A 23,617-nucleotide genomic window follows, 5' to 3' on the forward strand; every position below is an offset into this window, starting at 1 on the left:
CTCCAAAATGCTGCCATATCTGCTGAGTTTCTCCAGCACATTGTTTTTACTTGAAATTATGTTTATCCTATTGATTTCCTTTGTTTTCTTTTGAAGAATTTAATCTCTCACCCTCTTGCAGCCACTTCCATCACTGTCCAAACAAGTGACCTGCTCTGCAGTTAGCTGTACAGTAGTTGATTTGCCTTTTAATTTATAAAATTTTGCTCTACCGAAGAAAGTATAGCTTTGAAGTTGCAGTGTAGGGTAATCTGGCATAAATTCCCAATGTTGTTGCGTGACTTTCATTTAATTCTACAGATAAACATCACCTTGTTGGAAGGCCTGTTCAAATATTTTTGTTGCGACACAATAAAGGGAATTGTTTCTACGCACACTCAATGTTCCCTGTTCTGATGCTGTATCTTGTGACTCAACAGAAAAAGCAATTTTCTTTGCGGTATTCAGTTGTTACCTCCAGTAACTAGTCCCATCGTTTATATGACATTCTAAATTAACCAAGTGTCACTTTGGAAGGGTTTTACTTAGAGTTTACTTTCCATAATCACCATTAAAGGAAATTTTGGCTTTTAATGGAAATGCGTTTCACTTTTGGGAGTTCTCACGCTGACTCCCCAAATGACTTAATTGGTTAATTCTGTGCTAATGAGTCATGAATAGGAAGATCCTAGGTTCACTTCAAATGGGTTCAGTGTGGAATAGATTCACTGGTTCTGTTTGCACTTGGTACATCAGATATTAAGCTACCTGAATTTGGCATAGAACTATAGAATCACACAACACAAAAAGAGGTCCCTTAGTTCATGCCCCAGCTTCCCTGTCCACCCATAAACTTGCAAATTAGCCTTCTTCGAATCCGTGTCCAATTGCCTTTTGAAGACTTTAATGAAACTTGATTCCACAACCTTTTCAGTTTGTGTTCCCGATCCCAGTGACCGTGTGTCAAATAATTTTTTTCAACTCACTTCCCCGAAGAAACAAGGTAGAGGAAACTGTCAAAGTCCTCATCTTTTGGAATGTCTCTACATCTTCACATGACCTTGTCTACTAAAAAGAGAACAATCTGATTTTCTCCAATTTTTCACCCCTGTTATTATGCTGTTAAACATCCTCTGTGCCCTCTCCAGAACCACGACATATTTTCTACATTGTGGTGTCCAGAAATGTACATACTATTCCAACTGAAACCTAATAAGATGTCTTACAACACCAGGGGCTGGATTCTCCAAAAATAGGGCTCTATCCCCACATCAGTGTAAAAACGCTGACGTTTCACACTATTTTCCTCAGAAACATCTACAGCTATTCTCCTACCTTGCAGGGGCTGGCAGGGCCCCTGGGTGCTTCTCGCAGTTTCAGCTGCGGATACGGGCCCTTCGCACTTCCAGCATCGAGCCTGCGCATGCGCACAGCGGCCGCGCCGTACGCGATGGTGGACTCAGACTGTGGACCGACATCGAGAATGTATGCCACCACAAGATTGCACGTGCCCGCGGATCAGAGCCTCCCGATCGCTGCCCTGGCCGCCCAATAGGCCCCACCCGGTCCTTGATCCCCCCCGCGCCCCACCAGGGTGGCCGTGGACTGAGTGCAGCCGCCACTCGAGGTTCCCAGCAGCCAATACATAGTTAGAACCACGGCGTCGGGAACTCGGCCAGTTTTGCCTAGAGAATCGCGGTGGGGGCTGGCTGGGAGGGGGGGGGAAGCGATTCTCCGGGGACTGGAGAATCACGCGGGCTACAATTTTGGCGTAAACGGGGATTCTCCGCCCCGGCGGCGAACGTGACTTTGGCGTGGGGCTGCGGAGAATCCAGCCCCAGGTTAAAGTCCAACAGGTTTGTTTGGAATCACTAGCTTTCGGAGCACAGCTCCTTCATCGGGTGAGACTGTTATACTACAGCATATATTGCCTCACTAGATTTGATCGGGTAAGACGGCAGCTGCCCAATGCATATATCATTGTAAGCAGTTCCGTATTTGGTAATGCGAGAGCATAGCAAACTGCTTTTAGACCATTAAAAAAACCTACCTTTTATAAATCTGTTTATATGGAACGTCATTATATAGTGATGTCCTCAATTTCTGTGCAAAGTCTCAGGCAACAGAATTGCACTGAGCTTGATGCTGCAAAATTCCGAAATATAGTACATGTAATATGCAAATATGAGCTGAAGAAATGCAGCACGACTGATATATTTGAAATAATTATGGTTTATTATCAAAGCAGCACTTAGTCACAACCATTGCTTGGAGTCATTTGTCATTTTGCATTGGTGAGTAGTAGCTTGCATGCACTGAATGGGTCACTTCTCGTATATGTTGTTTTACTTGCTATGGTTACGCAAATTTCTTGAGCTTTATTTCATATTACGTCCAGGACATGATTGTTTTATCACCCTATTTATTAACCTTCCGTGCTCTTACTGAACAATCTCTTGCTCTTTTTGAGTTGATCTGCAGCACTGTCGGTTATCAGGAAAAAATGAGCACCAATTTAATGCTGAAAAGGAATCTAACCTTGGGCCTTCTGACTTGTATATCTTGGTACTATATAAAGCATTGCAGTTCTTTATTGCTTTATAAACAATGAATTCTGATCTAAAATTAGTATGCCATGGTTGTATCTTTCTTAACCAGTTTGAAACCTTAAATATCTAGATCGTGTTTTAATTGTGTTCTCATGGTTCTACTCGTGCCTGTCACAGTACTGAACATCTCCAATGGCTTTTTTTTCCTAGTCTGTACAATCATGCCTAGGGTACCCCATGATTCTATTCTTGCCCTCTTTTGTTTTCTATGCATCTCTTGGGATATTGATCTTAAAGCACCTATCCAGACATCCACTTATCTACCAACATGTTCTCTGATTTCTGTTTGTCGTGCACAGCTGGCTTTTACACTGTGTGATCATTTTCAGATTAATGCACAGTTGTGCACATCTTAAAGGGAACATTGCTTGTGCACAGCCGGTTTGTTCCCTGCATGACACATTCCCAATTCTGTAGTCACATGCCGTACAGTTTGGAGGGGATGTTGCACTCCATCATTCTTGACTCTACTGACCGATTGTCTCATATCAAGTTATAAATAAACCAGAACTTTTTCCAGCTTAAACATTGGAACACAACATTTTTTTCTGTCTTGCTTCTTTTTAAAATAAATTTGCCCAATTCCCCCCCCCCCCCCCCCCCCCCCCTCAATTAAGGGGCAATTTAGCTTTGCAAATCCACCTACCCTGCAAATCTTTGGTTTGTGGGGCGAGACCTATGCAGACACAGGGGGAATGTGTAAACTCCACACGGACAGTGACCCAGGACCGGGATCAAACCTGGGACCTCGGCATCGTGAGGCAGCAGTGCTAACCACTGCACCAACGTGCTGCCCCTTGGAGTTTCTGTACTGTAGCTCTTAATTCTGTTGTCCTAAATGGCTGGTTGTTTATGCTAGACCCTGTAGTGTAGAACAATTGTATCCTGGTTGACCCTGAGCTAAACTTTAAATCCTGTATTCTGCTACCAATATCACTTATTTCTATTTTTAAATGTTTGATTGTCTTTGCCCATATGTCAAACTACTGCCAGTAAAATAATCCATGGCTTTGTTACCTCTTAAGTGTGACTTACTAAATGTTCTCATTGGCCGTGTCTAAGGTTCAATCAAATTGCATTGTATCGAATTTGCAGTGTTGTTCACTATATCCTGCGTCCTTTTGACCTCCGTTAGTTCCCCATTGCTATAGCATTGATTTCGAAATAGACTCAATCCACCCATTGTCTCACGCTACTTCTCGTTTCTTGAAACCCTATGTCCCAGCGCACTGTTCTGATGTTTGACTCTTTCCTGCTGTGTGTGGCACCCCACCCTCTGCTCTGCGTTCAGTACCAGAACCGTTGTCTATCTTGGCTATCCACTTGGCTAAAATTCTTATCCATCTTTCGCGCCTGCAAAAGTTATCTTGAAATCAAAGTGAATATTTGCTTACCAACTACAATAACCTGACAACACAAATTCTATCATCATCTATTGGAAATAAATTTCGAGTAGTTGGTCCAAAGTTTATTAGGGCACTGTGGAAGACTTCACTCTCCTGCCCTACCAATTTCCTATTTCAGCTGAGTTCCATTTACTTAACCACAAAATCTATTTATTTTGTTTTCCAAAGCTGCTCAACCAAGAAGGCCAAGTCAATACTCTTCAGTTTTATTCCCATTCTGGAATGGCTACCCAAATATCCAGTAAAGGAGTATTTATTAGGAGACATAATTTCGGGCATGAGTACTGGAATGATGCAGCTACCTCAAAGTAAATATGATTTTTTTTTAATGCTATTGAAGTGTTTGGAGATCTTTAGATTTTACTTTTGTCAGTATGTTGGGTCTTGCCTGTGCTCCACTGGATTGCATTATATGAGGACTATTTATTTTTATTTTGCCTACACCCTCCAAGACTTCTTATGCAACATGTATGTTGAGAAAATATATATGCATGAGAAAATATTTTTAAAATCCAAACTGCGCATTGTAACTATCTGACTGTTGAAGTGACCATAATTACTGATCTTTAAACAATACCAATTAATGTTAAACAAAACTAAATGGCTAAAATCCATTACGCAGGAGACAATCAGCAGCATTGATCAGACTAAAAGAAAAGATAAATTAGAAAATAATTATCAGGATATGGTGAACTTGAGCTTTTAAAACATGACAATGAGAGAAAGTCAGAATAAAAGGAATAAGGAATTCCAAAGTTTTATCAGTAGGATGATTTTTTTTTGCTAACACACGAGGGTCAGCAGAATGAAAGCAGCAATTGGATCAAGGATTGTTCAACACTAAACACCTCGACCTTTTCCTGCCCTCTGTATTCTCATAAACAGATCTCAGACTTATTTCTAATGTTGCCCAGACCTCGCCCTCCTTTGACTCCTTTAACCCAGTTACAAATGAAGATATGAATTTAAATAATCATAACATCATGACCTACCAAATTGCATTTCATCTAATTAAGTACATTTTGAAATTGTGTCACCGTTGTACTGCATGAAAAACAGCTGTTAGTTTGTGCAGAGAACACTCCCATTATGACACCCGTAGAGACTGATAATGTTTTAAAAAATTCATACTTCCAGTTGATAGCTGAAAGATTGGCACAAGATTTCATGCTTTAAAACTTTTACTGTTTTAAAAAAAGACTAAAAGCACTATTGACTAAACACTTTCTTTTTGCAGACAACTCACACTTTAAACTAAACAGAGGAAGATTCCCCTTTTGGGCATATTACATTTTGCGCACTCCACGGAAATGCCGTCATAATAGCAAACAGTCCATAGTTGCACCCAGCTTCCAATGTGTTCCCATATCCCAGTTTTACTGAGTAAATATTTTTGAGTGACTGTCTTCAGGCTCTTTCCTTAAGTTATGGAGAGTTTTTAAAAAATCCACCACCAGCAGTAAAAGCTGTTCTGATGGATCTTAATTTGTAAAAGGTTGCAGGATACATCTCTTTTACAGAGAGCATCAGTTTGCAATACAAGCAGACTTTTCTCTGTGACCATACAGAGCCTCTGCTGTCTGTCTCATATATTGATTTGTAGGGGAGCCTGTAGCCTGATCTGAAAGATGGCTTCCTTAACCACCTTCCCCATGATAACATGAAACCTTGCATCCTGGTAGAAATGCTAATTAACTCTCCTTGATTCCAATCCTTTTCATCTTAGAAGTAAATGGACAGTTCATAGCACAACTATATTCAACTCTATACCTACAGCATTTTCTGAGACTGGGAGACTCCGGGCGGAATTCATCGCCGGCGGGATTCTCCGTTTTGCCGGCGCCCGGTGGTTTCCTGACGGCGTGGGGCTCCCCCACAATGGGAAATCCCATTGATCGGCCGGCGTAATGGAGAATCCCGATGGCGGGTCGGGGCAGAAATGTGGCGGGGCAGAGAATCCAGCCCCCGATCTACTCATTGCAAAACTAGAGTCTGCTACAATTGTCTCCCAAGTATAAATACCTTGCATCAGCGTCTCAATAAAGCTACCTAAGATCTCTATAAAACAGCGCTATCATTCCTTCTGTCTCATGGCTAACTTCTTTTTCTTCTTTAAAGTCTGCATTGCTTATTACCAGCTACATGCTCACCAGATTACTTGAAGGCCTTCGGTATTGCAGGACTAATTGGCAAGTTGTTTCGAACCATTCAGTGACACTAAGCAGCAAACACAGTCTTTAATAAAAATGGAAAATGCAGGAAATATTCAGCAGGCCCTGCAGCATCTGTGGAGAGGGGTTTAGAATTAAGGTTTCAAGTTGATGACCTTTTTTTTTAAGAAAATATTTTATTGAAGCATTTGTAATTTTCACAATTTAACATATTGACATTTCTAAAACAACCGCGCGGGTTGACGCACTGAATACCCCCTAAAAGAACAACAAACAATAAACCACGTCCCCCACTTGTCCCGCCCTGTCCCCAATTACCCGTATACTGAGTCTCCTGTCCTTATTTAACATTACCATGCCTCCTGTCTCTTTCCCGCCCCAACCCCCCCCAACCCACCCACCCTTTCCCCCCTTACTGCTGACGTTCAATTTTTGTTGAAGAAATCGCTGAACGGCCGCCAACTCCGGGCGAATCCCTGTATTGATCCTCTCAGGGCGAACTTGATTTTCTCCAGACTGAGAAACCCTCCCATATCGCTGACCCACACTTCTGACTTTGGGGGCTCCGAGTCCCTCCATCTCAGCAAGATCTGTCTCCAGGCCACCAGGTAGGAGAAGGCCAGGATATCGGCCTCTTTTCCCCCCCCCCCCCCCCCCTTTGCCTCCGGACTCTCCGACACCCCAAATATTGCCAATTCTGGACTTGGAGTTACCCTACCTTCCAGGACTTCTGACACAACATCCGCAAATCTCTGCCAGAATTCCCTCAGTTTCGGACATACCCAAAACATATGAACGTGGTTGGCCGGGCGACCCCCGCACTGTCCACATCTGTCCTCCACCTCCTTGAAGAACCTACTCAGCTGGGCTACCGTCATGTGGGCCCTGTGGACTACCTTGAACTGAATCAAGCTAAGTCTACCACAGGATGGGGATGCATTTACCCTTTTCAAGGCTTTTTCCCACAGTTCAGTTTCCAGCTCCCCTCCTAGCTCCTCTTCCCCCTTCCTCTTCACCTCTCTGATAGGGGCCCCTTCCCACTCTAACAATTCCCTGTATATCTCCAAAACCTTCGCACCTCTAACCCCTGTAGAGTACTGAGTTGGCGGGAATGGCAGGGGCGCCTTCAGTAAAGCCTCCAGACTCGTACCTTTGCAGGATGCTGCCTCCATCCGCTCCCAGACTGACCCCCCACCCCACTAAACCACTTCCTGACCATCAATATGTTGGCAGCCCAGTAATAGTTAATAAAGCTCGGGAGAGCCAACCCCCCTTCTCTGCGAGTCCGTTGCATGAGTGCCCTCCTTACTCGGTGTTTTACCCGCCCAGATAAACCTCGATATCGCCGCATTCATGCTTCTGAAAAAAGCCTTTGGGACAAAAATCGGGAGACATTGAAAAAAGAAAAGCAGTCTCGGAAGGACCGCCATCTTCACCGTCTGAACCCTCCCCGCCAGCGTCAGTGGGAGCATGTTTCATCTATGGAAATCCCTTCTCATTTGATCCAATGCTTTGCGCAAATTTAACTTGTGAAGCTGCCTCCAATCCTTGGCCACTTGAATCCCCAGATACTTAAAACTCCTCTGCGCATAGTGCCTAATTGAAAAATAAGGTATTGTTTCTTTGATTAAGCTTTACTCTCTCCACCAACCCTTCCCCCCGACATTGTTTCCTTCACTTTGCAGATTTCAATTGCTCTCTTATTTTCACCTTCTTGCCACAGCCTGACCTAGGCACATCTTTTGTTTCTTTTCCTGCACCATCAACTTTTCCATTGGTCCTCTTAGACCACATCTTCTGTCATTCAATCTCTCCTGTCTTTCACCTTTCGTTTTGTCCCTTTACCCACCATTCCTTGCTCAAAACCTATTACATTTCTGATGAAAGGTCATCAACCTGAAATGTTAACTGTTTCTCTGTCCACGGATGCTGCCAGACCTGTTGAGCACTTCCAGCATTTTCTGTTTTTATTTCAGATTTCCCACACTGGTGTATTCTGCTTTGCAACAAATCCTTAACTAAAATATTGGATGGAATTTAATGGAAAAATTGCTAAATTCATTTGTGGTGGGTTTTGCAGGGAGTTTCCCACCGGTATGCAAAGACGGTCACTTTTTTGAGCCCTGGGCAATTTCTCTCCGGTTTAACTCGCACAGAATTATTTCAGCACTGAGGAGCTGAACCCAGACATTGGGACACCATTTTGAAAGGGTGCCCCGATCTCTAAGAGAACTTGTTGGTCCTCCAAGTGAGAACAACCAGCAATGGGGTCCCTGCCCCCCCTGGATCTCCATCTGTCACCCCTCCCCCCAACCTCCCAGAAGCGCTACTTACCTGTCCTGCACCCCCCGCCCACCCTTCATACTCCACCCTCCTTTCATGAGCATGGCAACCCCTCAGGCCCTGAACCTTGGCAGTTCTACCCGTGCACCCTTGTACTGCCACTCACAGTGCTCCTGCTGGCTTGGCAGTACCACTCGGGCATCTTGGCAGTGCCACGGTGCCAGCTCGGCAGTGCCAAGGTGCCCGGGTTCCAATCGGAGTGCTGGGGAGCCACCATGCATTATCACTGCCCACCTAGGGGCCTCCAAAGGACCTGGAGACTTCCCCCACCCCCCCAGGTGCTGTTCCACCTGGTCCATGTTTGTGTGGACTAGTATTGAACAGCACTCGGGTGCAGCCTCGCTGGGGAGGCTGGTAGATCACAGGTAAGCTAGCCTAAGTAGGTTTAAAACCTACTTAGGTGTGCCACTTGGTCAGGCCCCCTTTCGGCGGGATTCTGATTTGGACACCTCACGGGACTTGGATATATCCCATGATACATAAAGGCTGCCAAGAAGGCCATGGGATACCTCTCCCGGGATCTACCGGCTGCGTTGCACTCTTGCTCTAGTGCAACGTGGCCGGTAGATCGCCCATTATTAGGAAAGAGGAATCGGTGAGCATTATTCGTGTGCTCACAAAGCAGAAGTTATGCTGTTGGTTCATTTCAACAATTTTTGAAGCATATTACAAAAATTGAGAGCTGTCCCATTTTATTTTGGATCTTGTTACTTTAATGTACATTTCCCAGTGAAAATCATTTGATGGCCACTGATGACCAGCAAACCAAAAGTGAGCCTCTTGCCTTGTGCCATACTGGGTTGTTGTCGGTTCATTCAAAGAATGTGGTACAGCACTAGAAAACCCCAGCACACAACACTACACAAAAAATCTACTGCTTGTTACATATTTTGGGTAAGTTCTGTGGAGTGTCTTGGATAGAATATTCAAATATAAGGTTAAAGAATTCCAAAAGGAACAATTAAAGTACTTTATGTGGACATCTTTTTAGTTTTAGCAATATATTTTGTTTTGTATATTAATAACTCCATAGACCTATGAAGTACAACCAACATTGTGTTCATTTTGTTTTCCACCTGGCTCCTCCATTATTTGGTGGTATTTTTGTTCTTTTGTTAAATGATGCCAGCTGTGGGTTTTTTTTCTCTTTAGGTTTAGCATATGCCCTATTGGCAGCCGTGCCCCCTGTGTTCGGGCTCTATACTTCATTTTTTCCTGTCCTGTTATATATGATCTTTGGGACATCAAGACATGTATCAATAGGTATGTGATATTTCAGTTTAAATATGTCATTGTTCCACAGTCAATTTGGTGACACGTAACTTTCTTCTGCTTTGTTTAATAAGCAATTTTTGGGCAGCACGATAGCACAGTGGTTAGCTTCACAACACGAGGGTCCCAGGTTCGATTCCTGGCTTGGGTCACTGTCTGTGTGGAGTCTCCCCGTGTCTGCTTTGATTTCCTCCGGGTGCTCCGGTTTCCTCCCACAAGTCCCAAAAGACGTGCATGTTAAGTGAATTGGACATTCTGAATTCTCCCTCCGTGTACCTGAACAGGTGCCAGAGTGTGGCGACTAGGAGATTTTCACAGTAACATCACTGCAGTGTTAATGTAAGCCTACATGCGACAACAATAAAGATTATTATTATTATTGATATAGATAAACATGCCAAGGTGCTTCTGAGGAGTATGGTCAGACAAAAATGGGTGCTAAGTATTAATAATACATGGCTACATAGAAGATAGGAGCAGGTGGAGGCCTTTTGACCCTTCGAGCCTACTCCACCATTCATCACGATCATGGCTGATCATACAACTCAATAGCCTAATCCTGATTTCTCCCCATAGCCTTTAATCCCATTCTCCCCAAGTGCTATATCCAGCCGCCTCTTGAATATATTCAAAGTTTTAGCATCAACTACTTCCTGGGGTAATGAATTCCACAGGCTCACCACTCTGTGTGTGAAGAAGTGCCTCCTTATCTCTGTCCGAAATAGTTTACGCTGAATCCTCAGGCTGTGACCCCTGGTTCTGGACACACCTATCATTGGTAACATCTCCCCTGCATCTACCCTGTCTAGTCCTGTTAGAATTTTATAAGTCTCTATGAGATCCCCCCTCATTCTTCAGCAAGAACAATCCCAACCTAGTCAACCTCTCCTCATATGACAGTCCCTGGAATCAGTCTTGTAAACCTTTGCTGCACTCCCTCGAGAGCAAGAACATCCTTCCACAGGGAAGGAGACTAAAACTGCACACAATACTCCAAGTGTGGTCTCACCATGGCACTGTACAATTGCAGCAACACATCCCAGTTTCTATACTCGAAACGTCTTACAATGAAGGCCAACATACCATTAGCCTTCTTTACCGCCTGCTGCACCTGCATGCTTACCTTCAGCGAATGGTGCACAAGGACACCCAGGTTCCGCTGCACACTCCCCTCTCCCAATTTACAACCATTCAATAATCTGCCTTCCTGTTTTTGCTATCAAAATGCATAACCTCACACTTATCCAAATTATGCTGCATCTGCCATTGGTTTGCCCACTCGCCCAACCTGTCCAGATCTTGCTGTAGGATCCCTGCATCCTCGTCACAATTCACCTTCCCGCCTAATTTGGTAACATCTGCAAACTTTGAGATGTTACGTTTTGTTCCCTCATCCAAATCATTAATGTAAATTGTGAATAGCTGGGGTCCCAGCACCGATCCCTGTGGTACCCCACTGGTCACTGCCTGCCAATTTGAAAAGGACCCATTAATCCCTACTCTTTGTTTCCTCTCTGCCAACCAGTTTTCTATCCACCTCAATACATTTCCCCCAATCCCATGCGCTTTAATAATGCAAAATGGTATGCAATGAATGGCAAAAAGTTTGGTCAGAAATGAGTTTTAAGGCAGGTTGATGGAGCTGGAGAAAGAACCCAGAGCCCAGACTGTTGAAGATTTGGCTACAACTTGTGGTTCAAAAGTAGTGGGATGGTACACAGGCCAGTCATTTCTCAGAAAATTATTGGGCTGGAAGAAGTTAGATATGGGAAAGGAGGCTATAAAGGGATTTAGACACAAGGATTATAAGTCTAAATTGGAAGCATAGGGCAATAGGGAACTGGTGTAGATGAAGTATAGAAACTTTTGTGTAGGATAGAATATAGCCGAGCTGAAGTTCATATAGGATTCCAACCAGAAGAGCATTGAATAGTGGAATCTGGGAGATGCCAAAGGCATATGTGAGGGTTTTGGTAACAGATGGGCTAAAATGGAAAACATTAGAAATGGAAGTTGGTTGTCTTTGTAATGGTGAGGATGTAGATTTGGAAAGCTGACCTCTGCCTTGGGTTCAAAGAATGATTGAGAAAATTGGTTCAAGCTGAGACAGTGATCAGGAAGGAATATTGAATTAATGATGAGGAATGAAGTTAGTGGCTGGATTGGAAATTGGGCAAGCAGTCTTGACAACATCAAGGAATCGAGAGAACTGGCGGCACGTTAGAACTAGGTGTCATTGACATGTATGCCAAACTTGACCTCGTAGTTTGGATTGCATCACCAAGGGGAACATGTTTGTGAAGAAGAATGAGGCAAAGGGGATGAGAGAGAAGCTAGTTTTGGAGGTTGCATGGCTATGATAGAATAGATAAGAGTGGAATCACTTGAGTACAGCCTACTGACCTGAATCCTGATGAAGAGATATTAGAGAATGGTGTAGTCCAGTCTACCATGTCAAAGATTGCAGAGAAGTCAGGAAGGAATAGTGTGCCACAATCCTGGAGGATGTTGTGACTTTGATTAGGGCTACTTCAGTGCTGTGGTAGAGCAGGAATTTAATTGGATAGATTCAAACTGAGTTTCAGAAAAGATAGGCATGGATTTGAGAATGGATGGCCCATGGTATAGGATAACTGAGAAGGAGTAGTGAATAGAATAAGGGTTGTACTGGAGGTTGGGTGGTGAGGGGCATCAAAAAGTGGAGGCGAATAAGTAGTGGAGCAGATTGACAACTGCAGAAATATGATGGCAAATCATGTCCCAAAGATTTGGCTTGGGGGCTTATTCAATAAATAATGTAATAGGAAGTGGAGGGTGAACAGATCGTTACAATGTGGATATGAAAGTAGAGAAAGTAATCGGAGTTTATGCTAATAGAGGCAGCAGATCCATTATTTAGATTCCTCGGCGTTGGCACTCTATTCTAGCTCATTATTAAATCAATCTCTCGCGCTCTCTAGTTTTAATTTGTAGCTTTCTCCAGGTCATATATTTTACTCGGCCAGCCAGTGGAAGATGCTATGGCTTATTGGCGGCTCCCTGGCTCTACAATTCCTGGGCCCGGGATAAAGATTGCAATCGTTAACTTGGGACTCAGGTTTCTTCTTCTTTTGGATAAGACCGGATAAATTCCAGTAGGGGGAGGCATCACCTCTCATTTAAAGAGACAACTCCACAATTGATTAGGGTATAAATATGCCAGCCTCTGCAATTGTTGAATTTGGTATGTGCTGACAATGCAATGTTGCTTTTATGTTAAGTCCTATCACATAATGTTGAACTAACGGCCCTATTTTAAACATATACAAATGGATTTTTTTCATACAAGAAATGCAATACAATGGACGGGATTCTCTGATGCTGAGGCTAAGTGTTGACGCACGCCGTCAACATGCCCTCAGGAGCAGCGATTCTGACCCCTACAGGGGGCCAGCATGGCACTGGAGCGACCCACGCCGCTCCAGCTGCCGATACCGCCGTCAGATGGGCGCCACGGGTCTGTGCATGCGCAGTGGGACCGGCGCCAATGCACGCATGTGCAGTGGCTTCCTTCTCCGCGCCGGCCCCGACGCAGCATGGCGTAGGGCTACCGGGTCAGCACAGAGCAAAAGTGGCCCCCAGCCCGAGAGGCCGGCCCGCCGAATGGGAGGCCCCGACCGCAGGCCAGGAAACAGCGGAGCGCCCCCCCCCCCCGATGTATGCACGCCGAGGTCCTGCTGGGTAAGAGCACAGGTGGACTGCGCCAGCGAGACTCGGATTTTTTATGTGGCCGCTCAGCCCATCCCGGGCGGAGTATTGCCGGGGGGGCCGTGTAGAATTGAAAAGTTCCAATTTTAACACTCAAATCAGATCACCAGTTCAATTTAACTTTTAGTATTGATTGCTTTTAGTCCAACACTCAAAAGTGGAACTTCTTTTTCCCCATGATTGTTACGTATTGCATTGATATTTTGATATATTCATTCATTCATGGGATGAGGGCGTCACAGGCTAGATCAGCATTTATTGCCCAGCCCTTGAGACGGTGGTGGTGAGCTGCCTTCTTGAACTGCTGCAGTCCATGTGGTGTAGATATACCCACAGTGCCAGGATTTTGACTCCTTGACTGACGAATGGTGAAACATTTCGAAGTCAGGATGGTGAGTGACTTGAGGGGAACCGCCAGGTGGTGATGTTCCCATAAGTAGAACCAAGTTTAAAAAAAATTCTTCCAAGGTGCAATCTCGGGCACAAATAGAAAGAGCCGGTATCATAAAGATAACCTAAGTTGTTTTTTATTCCTTATGCCAGGCTCTTTTGCAGTAATCAGTTTGATGGTTGGTGGAGTCGCTGTAAAACTTGCACCTGATAAAATGTTCCATGATTCTTCTGTGAATGCAACTAATAGCTCTGTGTCGCACGAGGCAAGAGATGCAATGAGAATTCAAGTAGCCGCAGCTACAGCATTCCTTTCAGGAATTATTCAGGTAATTGGGAGATTAGGAAAATCAAAAGAGTAACGCAATATACACTTTACTGCCATGCTTAATTGTCTGCATTGTGAGCCTCTTATCTTTGATCAATAAACATTAACTCAAACTTGTGGGGCTCCAGTAGATAAAATTTCTCCGACAAATCCATGACCATGTTTGACCCATTTTCCTGGTTAAAGGAGATTCACCTGCAGCAAAGAGATGAATATAAAGTAAAATCTGTTCTACCTTGATCATGTCTGGTTTATTTCTATCAGGTTAATTTGTGTTCTTTTTGAACAGTTGTGCCTTGGGCTTCTACATTTTGGGTTCGTAGTTGTTTACCTGGCCGAACCCTTAATACGAGGTTTCACCACTGCTGCAGCTGTGCATGTCTTTGTGTCTCAGTTGAAGTACCTTCTGGGAATCAAAACTAAAAGATTTGGTGGACCTCTGTCGGCAATTTATGTAAGTAGCTGTATATTGTGTTTTTTTACTAACCTTTTACAAACCTTTGAGAATTTCATGTTTTGATTTTAATACTTTGTTCTAAAACAGTTTTGGTGAAGTGGAAAAATCAAACCATCTTTTCCACATTTATTTATCCATCGTCAGTTCTTTTGCTATTTTTAATCTTGCGCACAGAGCAGCTTTTCAAGTCCCCAATAATTTGTTCTTCCTCCAAGCCAAAGGTGGATTTTATTCCTCCTGGGTTTTCATTTTCTCTGAAAGCTGAGAGGCTCTGATGGAGCAGTGACTTGCCAATTGTTAAAATTGCATTGTAGCTTTTCACATGCGCTTTGCTGATAGCTAATTCTATTTTGTGTTCCAGACTTTTCTTGCCGTGTGTTTCAATATCAAAGAAACAAATGTTACAACAGTAATTGTCGGGGCAATTTGTATAGTCATCCTGTTGGGGGTAAAAGAATTGAATGACCGATTCAAAGCTAAACTTCCTGCTCCCATTCCTGTGGAACTTATCGTGGTAAGTAGAAGTTTCCTTTGTTTTTCTGAATTTGATTTTCTGCCTCATGCTTTGGCAGCTCTGCTGAATATATAGAAATTGGTTTATCGTTGTCAGGTTTCACATCTTGACGCATTATTTGCATATGACTGTGTGAGCATATAGTTTACTCTTAACCAGCTAGCTAAAACTAGAGAATATATACGCCTTCTTAATGGACTTTAGCTTGTCTATCTGCATTTCTTCTATCCCACCAGCCTGTAAGTGATCAAGCAATTTCTGACCAAAAGAAGAAAGCCCTGCATTTATGTAGCACCTTTCGTTAACTCGGGATGTCACAATGCATTTTATAGCCAATAGAGTTCTATGAAGTTCAGACATTGTTATAATGTAGGAAACACAGCAATGTACCCACAGCATGATCCCACAAACAGCAATGTGATGAGGGGCAGATAATCTGTTTAACAATGTTGATTGAGGCATAAATATTAGTTGTGCTGGGGAAAACTCTTCTGCTCTGTGATCACAGATGACAGTGCCATGTGAACTTTTCTGTTAATCTGAGAGGACAGATAGGGCCTTGTTTTAACATCTTAGCTGAAAAATGAAATGTTCGACAGTGCAGGAGTTCAATATTTCTCTGGAGTGTCAGAAGAGACTATGTGCAGTAATGCAGGACTTCCAAGTTATGTAGAAATACTGGAGAAGTTGGGGTTATTCTCTTTAAAGCAGAGAAAAGTAAATGGGATTAAATAGGTGTGTTCAAAATCATGAAGAATTTTGATAGAATAAATGAAGCAACCATTGGCAGGAGGATCAGTAATGCAAGGGCTCAAAAATTCAGGAAAATGCCAAAAGAATTGGATCCCAGATGAGAACTTTTGGCAGCAAGCTGTGATGATTGGAAAGGCACTGCCTAAAGGGTTGGTGGCAACCCATTTGATCAAACTTCCAGGAATAAAATTGGTAAGTTTGTGAAGAAGAGATCCTTGCAGGGGAAAGGGACAAATTGGACAACTCTTTCAAAAGAGCCATTACAAGCAAAATAGGCTGAATGACCACATAAGTTGTATCATTCTATAATTCTCTGAAATCTTTAAAGTGCAACTTTCCAAAGTGGAAGTGATACACGGCTAAGACATAATGGCCCTCCAAACTTCTGAGTTAAATGAGCATTAAAGAAGCCTGGCAACAACTTTTGACCTTTTCCATCCCTCACCTGCCCCGCCACCTCCAACCTTTTCATTCTGTAAGAGCAGTGGTTAGAGTCCAGTCAAAAGGCTTTGACACGGGGGATCAATGAAACAAACCAAACTTGATTATTTTTCTGGCATAGGTAGCTTTTTCTGCAACTTATTGTTGTCATGGTGATGGTTTCACTTTTACTCCATTGAAAGAAAAACTATGGGCTAGATTCTCCGTTCCCAGCCACGCGCGTGTTTCGCGACAGCGTGCCATTTGCTGGCGGCGGCATTCTAAACTACCGCTACTTGTCAATGGGAAACCCGCGGCGTGGGGTGGTGGGCTGCTGACTGGGACAATGAATTTCAAAGGCCAGAGAATTCCACTGTATATCTTTTCCAATTAAAATATTGGCTCTAACCTTGTGTTTTTTATTTAGGTAATTATTAGCACCGGTGTTTCTACTGGGATGAACCTGAATGAGAACTATAAAGTGGATGTTGTTGGATATATACCCACTGGGTAGGGAAAACATGCAGTGCTAATTACATAATTAATCCATTTCTGAATCCGGTAATACTGATCAATATCCTGTTTGGTTGCATGCACAACGTCAAGTTTTTTTTTTTTACAACCCATTTTCTTTTAAGTGTTAGAAGACATGGTGACACATTGACTTGATGGGGGAGGGGGAAGGAGGAGGTGGACGGGAAAGAAGTGAGTGATATTGGACTATATTTTTGACTCTGGGCAGTGTTATGGGCCAGGATTTAGAGAACCCCAAAGTGTATCATGGAGTTCACCTGACCAATGACTTTTACTAGATTGTGGTATGGGGAGCACACTGCCCAATCTACAGGTGTGGTACAGCAGAAATCCAAATGTATTTTTTAAAGCAAAACAATGTTTATTCTATGATCTCAAGTTAACCTTTTTAAACATACAGTGAACATCTTAGCAACCATCAATTCAAATACAACCCCAAAGAATACAACACTAAGTAATCCATACTTTCCTTTTAACAGCCATAAGACATTAAAAAAAAAAACTTTTAACAGAAGTACATCAGGTTTAAATGCACTACTGAGAATAGTTAGCACTCTGAATTCACCAAATGATCAAGAGATAGTCTTTACATAGCAGGGAGAACAGCATTACACATTCTTTGGCTTTCTCCAGTGAAACAAAAAGCAGAGCCAGAGCTCAGCTCTACCCACACTCTTGACATCACTGCAGTAACATGAGCAGACAAACCTTTCTTAAAGTGACATTCTCATGACAGTAGGGGATTGGTGCTACATGAGACTGATGGCAGGAAGGGTGGGTGAATGGTGCAAGACAAGACTTTCCTGAATGGAGGGGAATGCACTGAGCTACTTCTTGGTTGGGGTGTTAAAAGGTTAGTTGATTCTTTTGGGTTTAAATATTTTTTCCACTGAACAGTTGTGACGAGTCCCAAGTCTTAAAATGAAGTTGCTGCTTCATGGTGGTGGATGAAGCAGAGGACGATGTGTAGAAACATACACATTTTATATATTGTGTATCTTTCACAATATATAAAATATACCGTGTATGAACATTTGCAATAATGCTCCTCATCCTCTCATGCCAGTTGTATAACCGAGGGACGCTGAAGATTTTATTTTATGGTATGAGCTATGATCTAGAAAGCACTGTCTGAAAGGGTGGTGGAAGTAATTTTTAAATAAAACCAGACATATAATTGTGGGGGGGTGAATTACAGAGCTATTATGGAGAAAGAGAAGGATGTGACTGGATAACTCTTTCAAAGAATTGCACAGGCAACTTTGGTCAAATGGCCCCGCCAGTTCTGTATGATGCTACAAAATACGATCTGGCAGTGATAATGTTTTAAAAGGAATTTCAAGCTTGCAAGACCTATTTGGTAAAATTCCACTGTTGACAGAAGTGGAACAATCTTGAATCTGAAAATCAAATCTATTAAATGGTTGGTTGTGTGTTCAGCTTTGATTATCACATCCTATAATTGATTAACTTTCCAATTCTTTATGTGTGCATCATTTTTGGCTGTGACTCCCTTACAATGGAATAAACATCTCTTAAAGAAAGACTTTGTATAGTTCCTGCTATTCCATCATAAGTAAGTGATATCTGATGTTAAATGTACGGCTATGTATCTTTTCCCAGATTCTGCACACCGTTGTCATATTCAACATCTTTGTTATTTGGTAGTTATCGAACAAAAAAATCCTAATTTTGGTCCACCTTATTTCATAAGATGTATAATTGTACCCTGAGATTTTTTTAGGGAGGTCGATAGCATGATGATTGTTCTATTTGTAATCAAGATGAGTTGGAGATTAGTATTAATCAGACCACAGCAAATGGGGAATTTGAATTTGAGTAATTTTTTAAAAACTAGTTTCGGCAATGGTGACCAGGAAACCAGCAGATAACATATCTGCTTCACTAATGTCTTTCTTGGGGCAAGAAACCTGTTGTCCTTTCTCAATCTGGCCTACATGTGACTCCAGATCTATGGCAATTTGGTTGATACTGAATACCCTCTGAAATGGCCTAAAAGCCACGCAATTCTGTAGGAATGAGCAGAATGTTTTTTATTTTTTAAAAGTCAAGACTTGCATCTATATAGTGCCTTTCATGACCTCAGGATGTCTGAGGGGTTTTCAACCAATAAAGCACTGTTATAATCCATAGAATCCCTCCAGTGCAGAAGAAGGCTATTCGGCTCATCGAGTCTGCACCGACCCTCCGAAAGAGCATTTTACCCAGGTCTATTCCCCCACCCTAATCCTGTAAGCTCGTAACTGAGCCTGCACATCTTTGGACTGTGGGAGGAAACGGGAGCATCTGACGGAAACCCATGCAGACACTGGGAGAACGTGCAAACTCCACACAAACTCACCCAAAGTCGGAATCAACCATGCGTTCCCTGGCACTGTGCCACCATGCTGTTTTAATAATGTGCCTATATGATGACCAGATAATCTGTTTTTATGCTGTTATTCAGAGATGAATACTGGTCAGGACACAGGAGATAACACAGTTGCTGCTCTTTAAAGTAGTACCGCAACATATTTTATGTCCACCTCAGTAAGCGCAGACATCTGAAAGGCAGCACCTAGGGACAGTTCAGCCCTCCCACAGCACTGAGCTGGAGTGTCAATCTAGATTCTACCCCCTCCCTCATCTCTGGAGTGGGTCATGAATTCACAAACTTGTGAGTTGAGAGTGCTACCGACTGAGCCATTGTTGATGCTCACCAATGACGCCCACACCCTATGATTGAATTCAAAGTAAATCTGTCATAGTCTATCTAGAAATGGTCTATAGCCCTATTGTACCAAGAATGATCCTAGGGTTTATGCTTCCCTAGCCTTATCCAAGAGATCATTCCATGTATTACTGGGTTTTTTTTTAAAGCAAAATGTTCATATTGCTTTTGTTTTTAATTTCATCTGTTTCCCTTTGTTCTATTCTTACAATTTAATTTAAAGTGTTCTGTGCTTTCCTTCTCCATATTCTTATCTTGTGAAATGAAAATGAAAATCGCTTATTGTCACAAGTAGGCTTCAATGAAGTTACTGTGAAAAGCCCCTAGTCGCCACATTCCAGCGCCTGTTCGGGGAGGCTGGTACGGGAATTGAACCGTGCTGCTAGCCTGTCTTGGCCTGCTTTAAAAGCCAGCGATTTAGCCCAGTGTGCTAAACCAGCCCGTAGTTCTCCTGTCATTTCTCATTTAACATCTGGGATCAGAACTGTTCAATCACAAATGCACAAAATTGCTTCGGCACGGAAGGAGGTCATTTGACCTTTTTGAGCAGATTTGTGGTAACAGTTTTCTGTATAGTTAAGTGTAAGGGATAAGAAACATCCATTTTATTTGTTGAACCGTTGGCCAATAATTCTGTTAATAACCACTGTCTTTTACGAGCCAGCAGTGCACTACTGCGCCTGGCCAGCTGGATAGGTCTTTTCCACCCTGTCACTTACTAAATTAATTAAACACATTCTGCCCTCTGCTTCCATATTAAATGTTCTCCTGATTTGATTGAAATTTAGATTTTTATTTGTATTTCACAACTTGACCCATCTAGATACTTGCCTTCTTCATTGGAGATATAGAAATTGCATCTTTACCTCCTGTATCCAACTATTGACAATCTTCTTGATCACAAGCCAATTATTAATTTGTTTTTAGCATGTGATACTGTAAAAGCATCATTGCTACCAGGGTTTTAAGTGCTGAACAACTAATTTCAGTACATTTGTCACTTTTTCAGATTGAGAGCTCCAGTTCTTCCTGACTTCAGTCTACTTAATGAAATATTTGCAGATTCTATTGCAATTGCAATAGTTGGATTTTCAATGACTATATCAATGGCGAAGATATTTGCTTTGAAACATGGCTACAGTGTAAATGGCAATCAGGTAAGAAGTGCAATTTTATGTTTTCAACTTCATAGACCTCACTCTTTTATAACCAATGTTTTGGCAAGTCCAACTGTAAAAGAATTTTCCAGTAATGACATCTGAAACTATGAAGCCATTTCTACGGAAATCTTCATTTGTTATAAAGTTTATAAATTTTATTTGCTGAAAAACAATTCTAATTTCAGAATTGCAGAAATGTGATTTTTCTAAGCAGATTTTGTCGTTCTACTCGGGCCATCATAGACCTATTGGTTGGTTGTGTATTCGCCGACTTCCAGGTGTAGCTATTAAATCAGTTTGACGATGAAGGGGGTAAAACTTGAAAAGGGGATGGGGAAAAGCTTTTTTGAAAAAGTGCTAGTATAGGAATTGGGGTCTCATGCAGTTGGAATACTCTTTTAACCATGAAAATCAGCTGGACGAACATAAAATTTCATTTCTTTTAAGTTGTTGTCTTGTATGTTAGTTTCGAGAAAGTGTGTTCTCTTTGCTCAGAGTGGACTGCATTTTATGCAAGATTGCAAGTGTTGTTTGCCAGTATCTTTATCTGTGTATATTAGCATATGTAACTATTTTCTTGTCATTTAAAACAAAGTTTCTTATTATCTTTCTCTAGGAACTTATTGCATTAGGTATTTGCAATTCTATTGGATCTTTTTTCCAAACATTTCCTGTTACCACCTCGATGTCTCGAAGTCTTGTGCAAGAGAGCACAGGAGGAAAAACTGAGGTATAAGTTTGCGGGCTTTTCTAACCCATGGCAAGCATGAAGTAATTTTTAGAGTGGCATTTTTTTCAAGCATGTCTTTGCACACTGAAGAGTAATGTAATCAATGTATTGGAAGGATTCACAGGATGTTTAACGGCCCAGTAGTCTTCAGCGTGAATTCTCCTTTTAAGACCATAAGACAGTTTGTACGAGCTGATAGTAGTTATTCCCATACAGCAGAAAGGTTTTGTTGAGCTCCCACAACGCTTGGTTGGCCACAAACACCCGCCAGATGTGAGTATTCTGCTGGGTTTCAAGTCAGATTTCACAGTCTGAACTCGGGACTTATTGGGACTGCTTGAATTGGGTTTTGAAACTCTGTCTTCTGACTCTTAAGGTGGAAATGCTACCACTAAGTCAAAATCACTCTTCAGGTTGCAGTGGTGTTGCAGCATATTGCACCATGGTGACCACAGATTTGCCTCAATGCAGTACTACACTATGGCCTAATTTATGTCATGAAATTCAACATTAGTTTTATACTCGGTTTCCCTGTGTATGAAGCTGGGTTCTATTGACCTCATTTTTCTTTCTCTCAATTCAGATTTTGAATTCTGTCTAACTGCATTAATCTCCCTCTCTCCTCGAGGATGTACAATTTTAGATGATCAACTTCACATTTCTGTGTTGCATTACATCTGCCAGCTAACTGCCCATTCTGTTAGATGTTTAGCTGCTGTTGTATAAAGAGTCAATGATACAGCTCCTTTTACAAACCTTTATTCCACTTTAACAGACTCTGCCCAAAACTCTATCTTCACATCACCTGACCCAAAGGCCATCTGAAGCCCCTTTACATATCAGTGTCAATTATTGGATACTTAACATAAATGAGACAACTAATTGGAATGTCTCTTAACCCATTACTTAACACACTCCACCAGTGTTTTTCAAACTTTTTTGCCCGGGACCCATTTTTACCAACTGGCCATCCTTTGGGACCCACACCAGCCCACCTTTGGGACCCACGCCAGCCCACCTTTGGGTCCCATGCCGGCCAATTGTTGGGGCCCATTATTTTCGCGTACCTTTAATGTGACAGGTGATCTTTCTTGTTTTGTCATTGAAAGTTATATTTATGCTAAGGACTTCAGTTGATGATTAAACTTCTCGTTGCTTCCTTTGCTAAAAACGAAGAGGTTTGTTCTTGAACTTGCCATGCTTCGTTTTGAAATACCTTTATAGTTTTGAGGGTTTTAATCTTTCATTTGCAAGTATTTCCCTGCATATAACACACATGGTTTTGCATCCTGATTTGCATTGGCATAATTAATAAAGCCGTGCCTCAAGATATCATCTTTAAACTGCTTTGTTCCCGATTTCAGCTTCTGAATGGGTTGTTCATCAGAGGCTCTGGAGCTCACACCAACTCTGCTTTGTTCTGCCATGGACTGTCCTGAGTAGCTCACGCCAGCACTGTTTTGTCCTGCCGTGGACTGTCCTGAGTAGCTCACGCCAGCACTGCTTTGTCCTGCCGTGGACTGTCCTGAGTAGCTCACGCCAGCACTGCTTTGTCCTGCCGTGGACTGTCCTGAGTAGCTCAAGCCAGCACTGCTTTGTCCTGCCGTGGACTCTCCTGAAAAGCTCTCCAGATTCAATTGTGAGATCCTGGCCTTTTTGTGTCTCTGGCCCTCTCTTCCTTATTGCAAACTGATCCATCTTCAGTTCTTCACACAGTCCTGTTGCTTGCTTGCTGGCAGCTACAAAATGGAAGAATCTCTACTCCGTAATTTTGTGGCCAAAGCATGGATCGCTTAACGTCAGTGTACATTCTAGGCGGGTGGCCTGCTCTCTGCCACGGCTTCTGGTGGGAAGACTTTGCCATTTTAAAAAAGAAATTTGGTCGTGGGATAGCGCACTGTCGTCAGGCGGAGACGGTACTGGGACAGTGTGCAGCCATCAGGAGGTGGCAGTCTGCCCCGCTGGGCACCGGGCCTGCGCACTGTCAGATCTGCATAAGGGGCCATGCATGCTGATGGCACTCTTTTTTTTTTTTTTGTTAACAGCAAATTGAGTCCCATGAGTTTTATTTGT

The 23,617-nt window shown here is 42.5% G+C and overlaps 1 protein-coding gene across 5 annotated transcripts in view; it reads left to right on the forward strand.

Moving 5' to 3' along the window:
• Window positions 1-23,617, forward strand: part of slc26a5 (solute carrier family 26 member 5) — a 102,328-nt gene that overhangs the window by 22,538 nt on the left and 56,173 nt on the right. For 4 of the 5 annotated variants that reach the window (XR_011934035.1, XM_072471314.1, XM_072471316.1 and 1 more), the window contains 8 exons: window positions 4,163-4,302; window positions 9,661-9,771; window positions 14,071-14,246; window positions 14,535-14,699; window positions 15,064-15,216; window positions 16,817-16,899; window positions 20,664-20,811; window positions 21,431-21,544. Coding sequence is in view for 4 of the 5 variants with exons in the window: in XM_072471314.1 (XP_072327415.1) it covers window positions 4,163-4,302; window positions 9,661-9,771; window positions 14,071-14,246; window positions 14,535-14,699; window positions 15,064-15,216; window positions 16,817-16,899; window positions 20,664-20,811; window positions 21,431-21,544 (1,090 nt within the window). In the remaining variant the exon portion in view is untranslated. Of the gene's footprint in view, window positions 1-4,162; window positions 4,303-9,660; window positions 9,772-14,070; window positions 14,247-14,534; window positions 14,700-15,063; window positions 15,217-16,816; window positions 16,900-18,464; window positions 18,500-20,663; window positions 20,813-21,430; window positions 21,545-23,617 lie in introns of those variants that run through there. The other variant, XM_072471318.1, reaches the window with a different exon arrangement.

This window comes from Scyliorhinus torazame, chromosome 13, assembly GCF_047496885.1.
Source record: "Scyliorhinus torazame isolate Kashiwa2021f chromosome 13, sScyTor2.1, whole genome shotgun sequence".
NCBI lineage: Eukaryota > Metazoa > Chordata > Chondrichthyes > Carcharhiniformes > Scyliorhinidae > Scyliorhinus > Scyliorhinus torazame.